The sequence below is a fragment of the Elephantulus edwardii genome, unplaced genomic scaffold (genome assembly GCF_000299155.1).
Source record: "Elephantulus edwardii isolate Elephantulus edwardi_28Jun2011 unplaced genomic scaffold, EleEdw1.0 scaffold00007, whole genome shotgun sequence".
Classification (NCBI taxonomy): Eukaryota; Metazoa; Chordata; class Mammalia; order Macroscelidea; family Macroscelididae; genus Elephantulus; species Elephantulus edwardii.
The window spans coordinates 24,640,304-24,654,251 of record NW_006399757.1 but is presented as its reverse complement, the minus strand read 5'-3'; the positions used below and the strand labels follow the sequence as shown (position 1 = coordinate 24,654,251).

At 35.6% G+C, this 13,948-nt stretch overlaps 1 protein-coding gene across 1 annotated transcript in view; it reads left to right on the top strand.

Annotated features, from left to right (window-relative positions):
* The window catches only part of FAM126A (family with sequence similarity 126, member A), a 62,287-nt gene extending 52,500 nt beyond the window's left edge, over positions 1 to 9,787 (top strand). Inside the window, exon 10 of the mRNA XM_006880290.1 lies at positions 8,933 to 9,787. Within this exon, the coding sequence (XP_006880352.1) occupies positions 8,933 to 9,507 (575 nt within the window). The 3' untranslated portion in view covers positions 9,508 to 9,787. The remainder of the gene's footprint in view (positions 1 to 8,932) is intronic.
* Positions 9,788 to 13,948: the final 4,161 nt, after the last annotated feature.

The following is a 13,948-nucleotide window of genomic DNA, read 5'->3' as shown; positions in this document are numbered from 1 at the left end:
TGTGCGCTAAGGGTCACACAGGTGTGGGCTGCAGGGGGGTCCCACAGTGTCCAGCAGTCTTCGCTCCTCTGGAGTTCCACGGCAGGTGGCTGGCTGCTGCTCTCCCAGGGTCTCTTCCGGGTCCCTCTCGCGGCGTTACCCTGTCTGGCGGCGGCGTTCCCCCGGTCTGGCGTGCGTTCCCACCGGCTGACGGCGGGGTGCGTTCCCCCAGCTGGCGGCGGTGTTCCCGGTCTGGTGCTATTAATTCTTGAATATCCTCCCATTTTGTAGTCATTTGTTGTACGGTGCACACTGAAGAAGAAAAGTTTTTATATGCAGCTTTCAAGTATATGTTCCTCACCTGGTTTTGGCCTTTCTAATCTGTTCATAAGGATAGACGTCTATATAATGAAATTCTCAAAGGCATTCTTATAACTTGGGTCTTTATAAAGATGACAGAGAAGTTACTTTGACTGAATCTTCCCCAAGTTATATAATTTTATATATACAAACGCATATTCTCTCACACATATATATACATACACATACACAGTCACACACACACACACGTGTTTGTGTATGTGTGTGTGTGTATTGTGCCATGTCTTTCTTTTCTTCTCTAGTCTACACTACTTGGCCTTCAGGGTGCAGATTTCTTTTTTTTGTTTTTTTTGTTTTTGTTTTTGTTTTTTTTAGGGTGTAGATTTCTAAGCCTTGGTTTATGACCTTGCTCAGAGTGCAGCCCTTGCACCACTTTGCCCCTTTTCAGTAGTTCTAGGATATCTGCCTTGTACTATGTACTGACCTTGCACTATAGTTTTCTACCATATTAGTCTTTCCAAATTCAGAAAACATCTCATGTTCAGTGTTGTGTTTTATACAACTGTGATTTCTATTGATTAAAGTACGCAGATACTTTAATCAGAATGAAAATCAAACTGCATATTATGACTATTGATGACCTCCATATTATGATCGCCTTCCTATAGATCATTCTCATCTTGGTTTATGAGACACTTTTATTCTAACTTTTCCACATACAAAGCTCATTTAAAAAAATTAATTCTATATATATTTATTTCCCTATCTCCCTACCATGTTAGGGGTTTATACTAGTTATTTGGGATAGTTCAGTGAGATTTGAATGCCAAAAAAGTTCCGTTAATAGCTTGTGCTTTCTTACTTCCAGATGGTTGTGTTTTTCAGACTTTTTCCTCATTCATGTCTTGATTTGCATATTCCTTTCTCAAATAGGTCTTCCTGAATAACCCAACTAAAGTTGACTTTTCCCTCTACTGTCTTTATTCTAGTATCTTCCATTGTTCTTACTTTCTTCATTGCATTTTCCATGAAAATGACCTTATTTTTCACTTGATTTAAGTCCTGTGTCACAGTATAAACTCTGGAGAGCAGTCTTTTGCCTGTCTAAGTTGATCACTATAGATATCCCCAGCACCTAGAACAATGCCTGACATAAAGTAGGTGCTCAATAAATAGTAATTGAAAGAACACATAATAAAGACATTTATAATACAGGGTTAGCAATTAGTCCATTCTTTGTTTTATTTAAACCAAGAAAACAATCATACAATACTATGACAATAAGTTGAATAGGGAAGTATTTACTTAGAACAGCATTATTTAAGCAATTTTAATTTTGCAGTGGTTTCCCCCCCATGTGAATATACTTTTCATCATACAGTTTTATTTTGCTTTTGTTTAGTTAACATTGTCAAACGTTTTCTGAAGGTGTCCTAATGAATCCAGCTTTTTAAATGGCTACATTATATACCATATTGATCTTATATTCCATAATTTATGTAACCATTTTCCTAATATATTTAATAATCTGCCTCTAATTTTTGCTATTACAGATAATACTGCAATGAATAGCATAATGAATATAAGTAATCTTTTTCTTTCATTGAACAAAATATGCCTAAATTATCTGGACCAATAAGTATAAATTTACTTAACTGTTTTGTGACTTTAAGTTTGTCTTTTAAGTTTTAAAGAAATATAAATGGCTTTCTTTTCTGGTCTATTTTAAAGTGCTTTTTATGATTAATGTAAAAAAGTTTCCTATTCTTGGGGGTTTTTTAAGCTCCAGTTTATTTTGTTATTTTTGCAAATAAGCTTATGAGTACATTATGCTATAGCAAGGTTTCTTTAGATTCCGAAGATCGTCTGGATTGTTGTTGTTAGGTACTGTCATATAAACTTCCCCTCCTTTGATGACAAAACCATGTTTCCAAGTATTATGTCCTTTTCCAAGTCCTAGTGCCTTCTGATAACAATGCCCAAAGTATGTAAGATGAAATTTCACTATCCTTGCCTCTAAGGAATACCCTGATTGCACCTTTTCCAGTCCGTGGGACATTCAATACTCTTCTTCAGCACTACAACTCAAAGCATCATTCTACTGTCATCCATATTCATTGTCCAACTTAATAGATCCATAGCAAACAATTAAAAAAATTTTTAAAAAGGCAGAGTTTGGATCAGATGTACCTTTAGTCTTTAAACTGACATCATTGGTTTCAGTAATTTGGAGAGGCCCCTGACAGCAGATTTGTCCCACTGCAACACATTTTTTTATACTCTGTATATACCCCACAAAGTAGGACTGACCCTCTGAAGTGGGTTCCTTTTCTTAGCAACATTCCAAAGAGTTTCTAAGGCTATACATCCTTATGGAAAGAGATTACTTCTCTTTCTCTTGCAGGATGGCTGGTGGTTTTGAGCTGGTGATCTTCTGGTTAGCAGCACAAACGTGTACTCAGCAATATCACAAGGGCTTCTTAGTTTCATAAAAAGATGCCTTAATTCCATTAATAAATCAATTGCTTATTAGGAAAATTATAAACTTAAGTAAATAGAGCAGCTGGAAAGAAATGAAGACAAAAGATGGGATAAAGAGTTTTATGAGAAATATAAATGGAATGGATAATTTGAGACTATAAAACTACTTTGAGAGGATTCATATTTTTTCATGATTAGTGTTATTTACATTTGCAATTTTGCTTTACTTCTTTTTTTCCATCAAAGCCTGAAGACATTTTTTAGGGATTTCTGGAAATTAGAAACCCTGTAGGAAAAAAAAAAGAAACCCTGTAGGGCAGTTCTAGTCTGTCTTATAAATTCACTAGGAGTTGAAATTGATTTGATGGCAATAGGTTTTTTTAAAAAGTATCTTATTAAACCTAAATTTATATGTGACTGCGTCTTCCCTTTTCCAAAACAAAAAGATTTTGCTTTTCTCTGTTATCTAAAGGCTAAGCTTTACTTATTTTTTTTTTTCTTTTATTGATTCAAGGAACACACTCCCAGACAGCTTACTTCAGGTCTTATATATGTTTTTTCACATTTATTTATCCTAACACTATTTTCATCTCATAAAAGGAGATTGATTCATTCTAATAATTAAATTATTTTTTATTGGATTCCACTGGGCCAATTGGCAACACAATAATAGGGGGAGAAGAGATTGAGATTGTTAAAAATTTCAGCTTACACGAGTCCATGATCAGCACTCTTGGAACAATCAGCCAAGAAATCAAAAGACGAACTGCTTTGGAAAAATCTGCTGTCAGAGACCTCTCTGGAGTGCTGAAGTGCAAGAAAGTCAGTCTAGAAACTAAGGTGCACCTGAACCAGACCATGGTCTTTCCAATTATTTGCTATGCATCAGATAGTTGGACAGTGCTTAAAGAAGACAGAAGAATTGATGCCTTTGAGCTGTGGTACTGGAAAACAGTATTGAACATATCATGAACTACCAAGAGAACAGGTCTGTCCTGAAGAGGGTGAAACCAAATTGCTCTCTAGGGGCAAGGATTTCGAAGCTCCATCTGACATACTTTGGGCATGTTGTCAGGGGGCACTAAACGTTAGAGAAGGGCATCATACTTGGAAGGGTGGAGGGACAGCAGAGGAGAGGAAGACCCTGGATGAGATGAATTAACACAGAAACTGGGGTAATGGGGGCAGGTGTATCAGAGACAGTGAGATTGGCTTAGGATTGGACAGGGTTCAGAGCTGTTGAGTCATGGTCATTGAGTCATGGTTGACTCAATGGCATATAACAACAACTGTATGCCAGCTGCTTTTCTAGGTACTAGTTATACAGTAGTGACCAGACCAAAAAACTGTGCTCTCATGGGAGAGAAATAATTGTATGCTAGAGAGTGATAAGTGATAGGAAACAAAATAGAGGAGAGGAATATGAAATATGGGAGTGATTGTAATTTTTGATAGAATGATTAGGGAAAAAATCATCAAGAGGAGCTTTTGGTTAATTTTATATTTTAAAGACCTTAAGGAAATAAGACGGTTAGTCATGGAGTTATCTGGGGAAAGTGCTTTTATGGTTTAAGAACAGCAAAGAGATCATTAAGAGAGTGGGATTTGCAGACTGGGGTATTTTGAATCATATACATAGGAATGAAGTCACAGAAATAATGGAGAACAACAGGTTATAAAATTCTCTTTCTTCTGGACTGTTTCGATCTAACTCTTGGTTCAGCAAAAGTAAATTACTTTCTATGAGATGACCAGGAGTCTAAGCAAATAAATTAAATACTTGGGGATGTCAGAGGGGTGCTAGTGGTGCTATGATTAAAGCACTCAACTGCAGACTGAAAGACTGGCATTTCCACCCCACCAGCCACTCCACTGATGGAGTAGCAGTCAACGTCAACAAAGATTTATAGCCTTGAGATACTATGGGACCATTCTCTGTCCTGTAAAGTTGCTATGAGTCAAAATCTACTTGAAGGCAACAGATTTGGTTTGGAGATGCCAAGGGATGTTTCAGTGAGTTGAAGAGTTAACATTTCTAGAATGGAAATTAAAGTTAAAAATTATTTCTGGATAATTTATACAGTTTAGAAGGGTTTTGTTGTTTTGGGGTTTTTTGTTGTTATTTTTTGACTGAAGGTTTCTTTAGTAGCTCTTTTGTGAAACTGCTTTTGCAATGTAAATGGACAATTCTTGGCTGTCACCCAGCAGATCCAAGGTGATTTACTCTCAGTCACAGTGTCCTCTGGCTTGTACTGCAAAGATTTTATTTGTTGTCAATTAAAAGACAGCTCTTAGTAATTGGGAATAGGTTTGGTTGGAACTTTTTATCTCCTTAAACTCTTTTGGGGGTCATACAGAAATAACAGTGTACTGCTTCTTCACCAGCATGCTTTGGAATATCTAGGAAAGAACTGTTAGTCAAAAGCTTTTAAAGTGCTCACTTTGGCAGCACATATACTAAAATTGGAACCATACAGAGAAGATTAGCATAGCCCCTGTGCAAGGATGCCATACAAATTTGTGAAGCATTCCATGAAAATACTGGATAAGACCATTATTGTAGCCATGTATGAGGATCCAGGGGGAGAAAGGGGAGAGTAGAGGGTTGACAATGGGGAGACTGTTGGTTAATCATAGGGTCGCACAATTTGATGGATGGAGGAAGGCTTGGATAACAGAAGTGGGGAAGATCCTCAGTGAAAAACAATATATACTAACTTTGTAAGTAAACCAATTTAAAATAAAAGTTTTATTTAAATAAACAACAAAACAAAAAAGCTTTTTAAGCACTAAGTTAAGGGGAAAGAAGTATACCAACACATTGGTCCACTAGCCCAAGACAACATTGAGCTCCTTTAAGAAGACCTCCAGAAGCACATATTGCTGGTGGGTATGGTATATCCAAGGGAGACCCCAGATGAGATGGATTGATACAGTAGCTGGGGCAGTGGGGGTTGGTGTGTCAGAATTAGAGAGACTGGCTCAGGACAAGGAAGGGTTCAGAGCTGCTGTATATAGGGTCACTGTACATCGCAGGCAACTCAATGGCACATAAAAACAACATACTATGACAGGTTTGGAAGCAGGGGTGACATCCATTTCCTAAACAACATGCGTCTGGAGACTTTATGAACTTTGATAAATGTCAATAGTTGTAGAGGGACTTCAGGCCTTTTGTTATAGGGTTGCTGAGTCATTCTCGAATCAAAGGCAGTCAAGCAACAATGGTGTATCCAAGGCAACAGTGAGAGCTCTCAAGTTTTCAAAATTTGAAAACGATTAGTGTGAAGAACAATGTATATGAACTTTGTAAGCAAACTTAAAAAAAAAAAAAAGAATAAGAATGTAGCCATGGTTCCCAAGCATCCCTGCAATATTAGGCACCTGGAGGCTTTAAAAAATTCCAATGCCTGGATCATACCTCACACTCATGAATAGAAATGGGTGGAGGTGGACATACAGATGTGAGGGAGGGTAAGAAGGCAGGTAGCGGTAGTTTTTTTAAGACCCATGAATGATATAAATAAATAAGCATCAAAGTTTGGGAACTACAAAAATAGAGTGTTATATGGCTCCAGCTTCCATTCTTTTGCCACCTTTTGTTTCACAGATTTTAGCACCATTAGAGTTTGATAATGCTATCACTTAAACACATTTGGAAAGAATAGATTCTGTCCAGCCAGGGCTTTGAATTAGTTCATTGTCGTTTGACCTACTGCTGAAAACTTGCTCTCCCACCTCATATATAGTAAATCAGAATCTTTAACAAGATCCCGAGATGGATGATTCATGTCTCATTCACTCATTGCCCTTGTTGAATTAGAACCAACTCATAGCCGACCCTCTGGTAGTTTTCCGAAACTGTAAGGTACACCAGGAGGGGATTGCCCTATTTTCCTGCCCAACTTTTCTCCTTGGAGCTGCTGGTAGATTTGAACTGCTATAGAAGCTCTGCCTTTGGGTTAACAGCACAACTCCCTAGGGACAAAGTTCACGATTTAAGGATTTTGTTAAAATGTAGATTCTGATTCAGTATATCTAGGGTGAAAAATTAAGTTCTCAGCAGAAAGTCAAACCTGAAACCAGTTCAAAGGCCTGGTTATGTCCCTTCAACTGATTTCTTGTTCATATTTCAAAAGAGTATGTATTGTCTTATGTTATATTGAACATTAAGTTTCATTGCTGGTTCATTCTAGAAATATTCACTGGGGGTTTTCCCCCATTTACCACAGATATTTTCTTGGTAGCTTTAAGTAAAGTTGGATCTTTATATCATAGATACTGATTTTAGACACAAAATCATGTCTAAAAATATTAAATAGATAAAGGGTTCCGTTGTCTTGTTTCAGTTATAATGGCCATTTCAGAATAAAAGATTGACAGCTAATTTGGTTTTATAAATTCTGTTTGATGAATGTTTTCTAAAATCCATTTATATTTTTCTCCATTGTTGTAAACAAGCTGTCTTAGATCTATGGGATTACATGAATATGAAGAAATAAGCTGCTTAATTATGTGACAGCCACTTTAACATTTATTAATTAATACATAAGATGATTGGCATGTGAGACACATAGTTAATATGGCATTATTAACCATGACGTACAAATGAGTAAGCATTTTAAAATACGTCATGAATTTTTAAGCCAGCCTCAAGGTAATCTAAAGAAAAGAATATTAAATATATGAAAGGGAAATTACTAAATGGAGTGATTCCTAGTGTTGACAAGACCTAGAGATTTTGGCTGTACACTTTTAAACAGTCCCTTGAAGCTTGCTATAAATTCAAGTGAACATAATATTAAAAACAAAAATTCTGATTTATAAAAATATTTGTTTGATACTCCATGTCAAATATGTGTGTGAAAAAAATGCAGACCATAAAGTGATGCCCTGAATTTTTGTCAGTTGAAACTTTAAAATAGCTTATTCTTTTCAGTGCTATCAGAGTTATTGTGAATTCTGCACATTTTACAGTGTAAATGTTTGGCTTAATTCATAACATTCAGTCGTCCAATTTCATTTTGAGTCTTCTGTTTTCCTTGTTTTTGCATTCTTGTTTTGTTTTCAGCCATCATTTTGTCTTATCATCTTCAATTCTAGAGCAACCTGACACCAATAATGATACCACTGAATTGGGCAACCTTGTCATTCCCGAGATTAGTGTCACAAATGTGGCCGGAGAAAGAACCGGGAATGGGGAAAAAGGCAGAACACTAGGAGAGATTGATGCTCAGCATATACAGGGTGTGCAGGAAACAGCCACAGAGCCTAGAACTGAGAGCAGAGGCTTGCCAGAGATCAGGAGGCAAAAGTCTGTAAGAAAAATCCTGGAGGATGGAATAAACTCACCTGGCAGAGTGCAGTCTTAGCAGAGCACTTAATAACTGCACTCCAAGGTATCTCCTGGCAAGGGCCACTGCTGCATGTTTACGCAACAGTTGCACTGTCACAGAAACTTTGCATGTCACCTAATAATCCAAATGCATGAATTATGCACTGCAATTTCTCAATGACTCTTAATCCTCTTTGGAATGGTCGTACCTATTGTCTCTGAATCAATTCCAGGTGTTTTTCTGCTTATGTTTGGAGATCTAAAGTTATTTTTTCCCCTTACCTTTTCTGTGAAGTATAATAAATGTATAAAATTTTAACATGATAGAGCCTGAGATAATTATAGTCTAGATTAAAAAAAAAACAAACAACAAACCCAAACCTACTACTTAGTAAAATTACCTAGAATAACCTTATTTTTTATCTTAAATATATTTTAATACTACTTAATAGGAACTTTTACATTGCATTATTATCGAGATCAAGTGTATCACTAGTTTACTGAGTGGTATTTTGCTAATTGTTTCTGATCTTTTGCATGAATCATAGGAGAATTCTTTCTTCAAGGCCAATGGAGTGTGATTTATGGCATGCTTTTTGTCTAAATTACTGTCATCTAATCATAATGGACAAATTTTTAAAATTTTACAAAATAGATGTTTTGATTTCTTCTTTGATTCTCCCCCTTAGAATCAGTTTCTTTACGAAAATCTGTTAAAATTTAATTTCTTTAAAGCACAATTGATTTGATGTTAGTCATTTTAAAAATTGTTTCAAATACTTAATGTTAATTAATCTTTGTTATTTCTTTGTTTAGGAAATACAGATTTAACAGGTCAAGAAGAGCTGATGGACATATCTGAAGTTGACGAGGGATTTTATTCCAGGGCTGCGTCTAGTACCAGCCAGTCGGGGTTATCAAATAGTTCTCACAATTCTAGTAACAAGACAAGTGTAGGAAAGAACCAGAGACGGTCAGGAGGAAGCAAAACTGGAGGAAAAGAAAAAGAAACTACAGGGGAATCTTGCAAAGATCACTTTGCTCGAAAACAAACACAGAGAGCCCAAAGTGAGAATCTTGAGCTTCTCTCTTTGAAGAGACTTACTTTAACAACCAGCCAGTCCCTGCCCAAGCCTAGTAGCCATGGTTTGGCCAAGACCGCCACTACTGTGTTTAGTAAATCCTTTGAACAAGTTAGTGGGGTCACAGTCCCACATAACCCATCATCTGCTGTTGGTTGTGGGGCTGGGACAGATGCCAATAGGTTTTCTGCCTGTAGTCTCCAAGAAGAAAAGCTTATTTACATTTCCGAAAGGACTGAACTTCCCATGAAGCATCACTCAGGTCAGCAGAGACCTCCTAGTATTAGCATTACTCTGTCGACAGATTAATTTCTAACAACATATTTGTCACACTAACCAGTGGATCTGGAAATACCACTTTGCTTCTGTATGAAAGTGCAGTCTTTCATCCCTGTTCCTGAGAGGAACCCTTAATGTCTTAAATTCTGAAGGCTACCTTGGAATAATGTCTCAGTTGCAGACTTTTGAAATATAGTTTTGTTATTTCTTGATTGTGGTTTCCCCCCTTGGCTTGAGTCTCCCCCCCCCCTTTTTTTTTTAATGCCACCGTGAGATAGCCACTTTGCCAATAAATTTTGGCAGGTTGGCTCCATTGTAAATGAGACTATGATTTTTTAGAAAATTTTTTTTTAAATCCTTCTGAATGTTTGGCCTTCAGAGTGAAAAGGGACCCTCTGAGTTTGGGAACTATTTTTTAAAGGGTGAGGCAGATGTGGGACTCCAGGAACTCTACAGCTGGCCCTTTAACAAGCCAGTCTGAAAAACAGGCATCTGAAAAACAAAAGTGATGTGTACAGAGAGCACCTGATAAAAACGTTTGTAACAAGAGCATCCTTAAGATTAGAATGGTTTATTCAAAGCACTGAAAAATGGAATATTAGGTAATTTGAGGAGATGATTCCAGGAGACAGGTGGGGAGATTTCTATTGCTGACTTCGGGACATTTTTATCACAAGTCAGATTGTTGGTATATGTGGTGTTTGGAAGTGTTTCTCTGGGTTTATCAGATGAAATCCCTTGTAATTCCTAAGGCGTAATGGGCCATAATGCTGATTTCTCTTGCGTCTTGATTTTGAGAATCCTAGTTACCTTGGATTCCTATAATTCAGAGCACATATCATTGAAGACTCCTGGGAAATCACTGTAAACCTTGCAACACAGCTCTCAAGACACAAATATTAACCACACAAGGCTGAATTGTCTGCCTACAAATGAAAGATATTTGATAATTTTCACATCTACTGAAGTGCCATGAAAGAAAGTTAAGAATATGATATGTGGACAAAGGGCATTGATATACTAATTTAGAGATTGTATTCTTAAATTTAAATTACAACGTATAGAAAAATAATTGTTTCTTCTTAATTATATTTCTTTACTTTTTTACTTCTCCCCAACTGAAAAATAAAAATAAGATTGTATGAAGCTATAGAAAGTATGTGATTTTAGATTGATGTAAATGGTTAGTGTATGCTAGTGGTGGTCATTTCGATGATGGTTGAGATTCGGTGTAAATCAAGCTGCTTAGTAGTCATTTGGATTCAGAGACAGCAGTACTGTGAATAAGAGGAAACTAGCTGCGAAGCCTAGGGAGCTGTCACTTTTTTCTTGGACTCTTACTGTCAGCACACAGTGATGTCCTTACCTATAACTTCTAGTAAAAATATTAATATTTTCCTCATCTACCTATGATAAGTTCAGATAAACAAAAAAATGTATAAATCTTGAAGGATGCAGAAGCATTTTCATTGTAGATGCGATTTGAACCATGGGTTCTTTGGTCATGAGTTTAAATCTGAGTTTTCTGAATGCATGTACTAATTTGCATTCAATAGTACTGAATGCAGTATGGCTTTTGACATAAGGAAGTTTGATGTTTTTTAGTTCCAAATGACCTAAATTGTAGCCAAAATATATAAGGCAACCAAAACGTAAAAGTTGATACATTGCATTAGTTTAACAGGAATCCTATGTATAGTTTTAAATATTGTTAAAACATCACTGTGAATTTCATGTGGTTATTTTGTAACTCTATGACAAGTGTTTTTATTTCCTCTAGGCATAGTTACTAACAGTATTGATATTATTAAGAGCTAAAAGGTTGACATTTAAACAAGTTGAAATGCTTAGAAGATGTTTTAGAATAAGTGTGGTAACTTATTCTCAGATGGCATAAATGAGAACTCACATTTTAAAGTTTAGCCACTGTAGTGGAATCTCATTTTGGTATTTTTCTAGACCATTGCTATTCAGAGTGGTCCTGGAACCAGTAAGTAGCATTGGCGTCACCTGCTTGTTACAAATGCAGAATTTTAGCACCACCCAGCCCTATGGAATCAGAATCTGCTTTTTTTTTAAAGTACTCCAGGTGAGTTTCATGACATTAGAATTTGAGAAGCACTGGTCAACAGACTCAGTACAAACAAATGACTTGTCTGCTGTTTTGAATTCTTGGTGGTCTTACAGTACCAAATCGTGGAGATATGTTGGCCAGATTCTAGGTCACTATAATCTTCATTGTTTTTAGCAGCCAGTTATCTTTTGGTAACACTAGCACATAACTTCTTAAGCCCTCAAATTCTAAATTATTAATGAATCCCAATTTAATTTTGCAATAAAAAGGTAACATTTTTATTTTTCTTATTACTTCTAAGTGGAATCATACCTGTAGCTATCTACAGTTTTAAGTATGAAAGAGCCACTACCCTTTTATATGATGCACAACCAATCTGCATGCATGTGAGAGTGTGTGTATGTCTATTTTTAATCTCTGAAGAAGCCTCTCAGTGAAGTGGTTTTGAATTTTTACTCAAATAACTTGCACCAGTTGATATTCTGGAGTGTGAAGTTATGTGAATAATGAAATTTTTTTAGATACCATTTCAAATAAGGATTATATATTTAAAATTTTTATAGTTATTATAAATGTTGGATAATGTTAACTATGGTAACAAGTACTTAGTTCTGCTGCCCTTAGGCTTATTGACCTGATTAAATTTAAAATTTGGAAAGGCTTTCATAGGTCATTTTTCCTATGAAGTTTTTGGTATGACAGTTTCACCATAGACCTTATCCAATATGACTTTTATCAGGAGAGGCTTCTGCACAAAATTGTGGTCTTAAACCTTGTAACTCAAAGAGTTTGAGTAGAAATTGTAGCTCCATTCCACATTTTTAAGCCTCTGGAGAGTATGGAAATTGACAGTCTTCTCTCTCTGGATACATCTAGCTGCCTGTGGTGTTCTAAGTAAAATTCAGTCTAGTGCTAGCCTTTTGTAATCTAAACGGGGAGAGAAACAAACTAGACTTTTCTTGAAGGGAGTGTCTTAGAATAGACAAGGTACGTGTCTTCCCTTTTCTTCCTAAAGCCCATGTAAGACACCTTCAAGTCCCTTGCTCACCAACCTTGGAACTTTTAAAAGCAGCTCTATAGACCTGAAGAATAGAATTTTTCAGTTTTAAATGATGACTGAAGTGTGTTTTGGAGAAACAGTATTTTATTACTCTTTCACTTATGAAGCAACTGATCAGCAAACATTACTCATTTTTTAAAAAAATTAATTAATTAATTAAAGGAAAATGTATTATTTAAGCCAAAATATCAATTTTAAGGATTTTTACTTATTTTGGAAAGAAGATTTTAAAATGTTAAAACTGTGAGATTTAAATTATAGAGAAGATGTGTACTCTAACACATAATTTTAAACAAATATTTTTAATTAAGCAGTTTAACATTTGAATCTACAGGCACAATAAATCTATACTTTATTAAAGGTCAGCATATCACAGGAACTGTACATATTAAATAGTGTAACTGAAAAAAACAAGACAATAGCATTTAAAAAGAAAAATCACTTGATGGTTACTTAAATTAAGCATTATTATAATACGGTTGTTTTCCCAATCTTTCCATGAAAAACAAAAACTCTTGTCCTTTGCTTAGCATGAATTATATTTTTAGATTTGTGGTTTAGTAAAATTACAGTTAATACTTGAGTTATTCACATTTATGTTTAATACTGGTGAAGTCTTCAATAGAGAGCATAAATGTGTTTTATACATTGTAATATGCATATCTAAAGAGTCTAACAGTGGACATTCTGAAAGATATTTTTGTGTTTTTGTAGTAGAGTTCTAGGGTACCAGTGTGTTGGTGTGACATTTTTTACTACTAAATGTAAGATCCTGTTCATACATTGTTGTATCTCTTTATAAATAAATGAAATTTATTGTGTACTTCTCACTTCTACTTCTAATCATGTTGTGAAAATAATCTTTTCATAGTAAATATACTTGTTCATAATTGTATTCCTAGAGTTTACATTCCTAAGCTATGACTTTGGATATTTTTATGTGTCACCTACCTTTTAAAGGCTATGGAAATAAACTGGAATTTTGGGTTTTTTTGAAGTTTTGTATATTTGTGTAAATGGTTCTCCACATGTAGCATACAGCTTAAGTGTTATTCATGTTTTATTGAAATAAAAGTTGAAGACATATTTTCCAGTTTAATTTATTAAATTCTATAAAAATGTCAGAAGTCATAATGTGGAGGAATTCGGTGAGTTGAGCATTTGATGGTTTAGGGCCTAAGCAAGGACACTGGCACCTAATTCCTGGCTTGATTCTTTACATGGCCTAGGAATGACAGGTATGACAGGTTCACAGGTATTCATTCAGAGGAAAATGAGCTCTGTGGGCCATGTACCTGGACTGTTTATTCATCATTCCAGAAACACAGGCACATGTA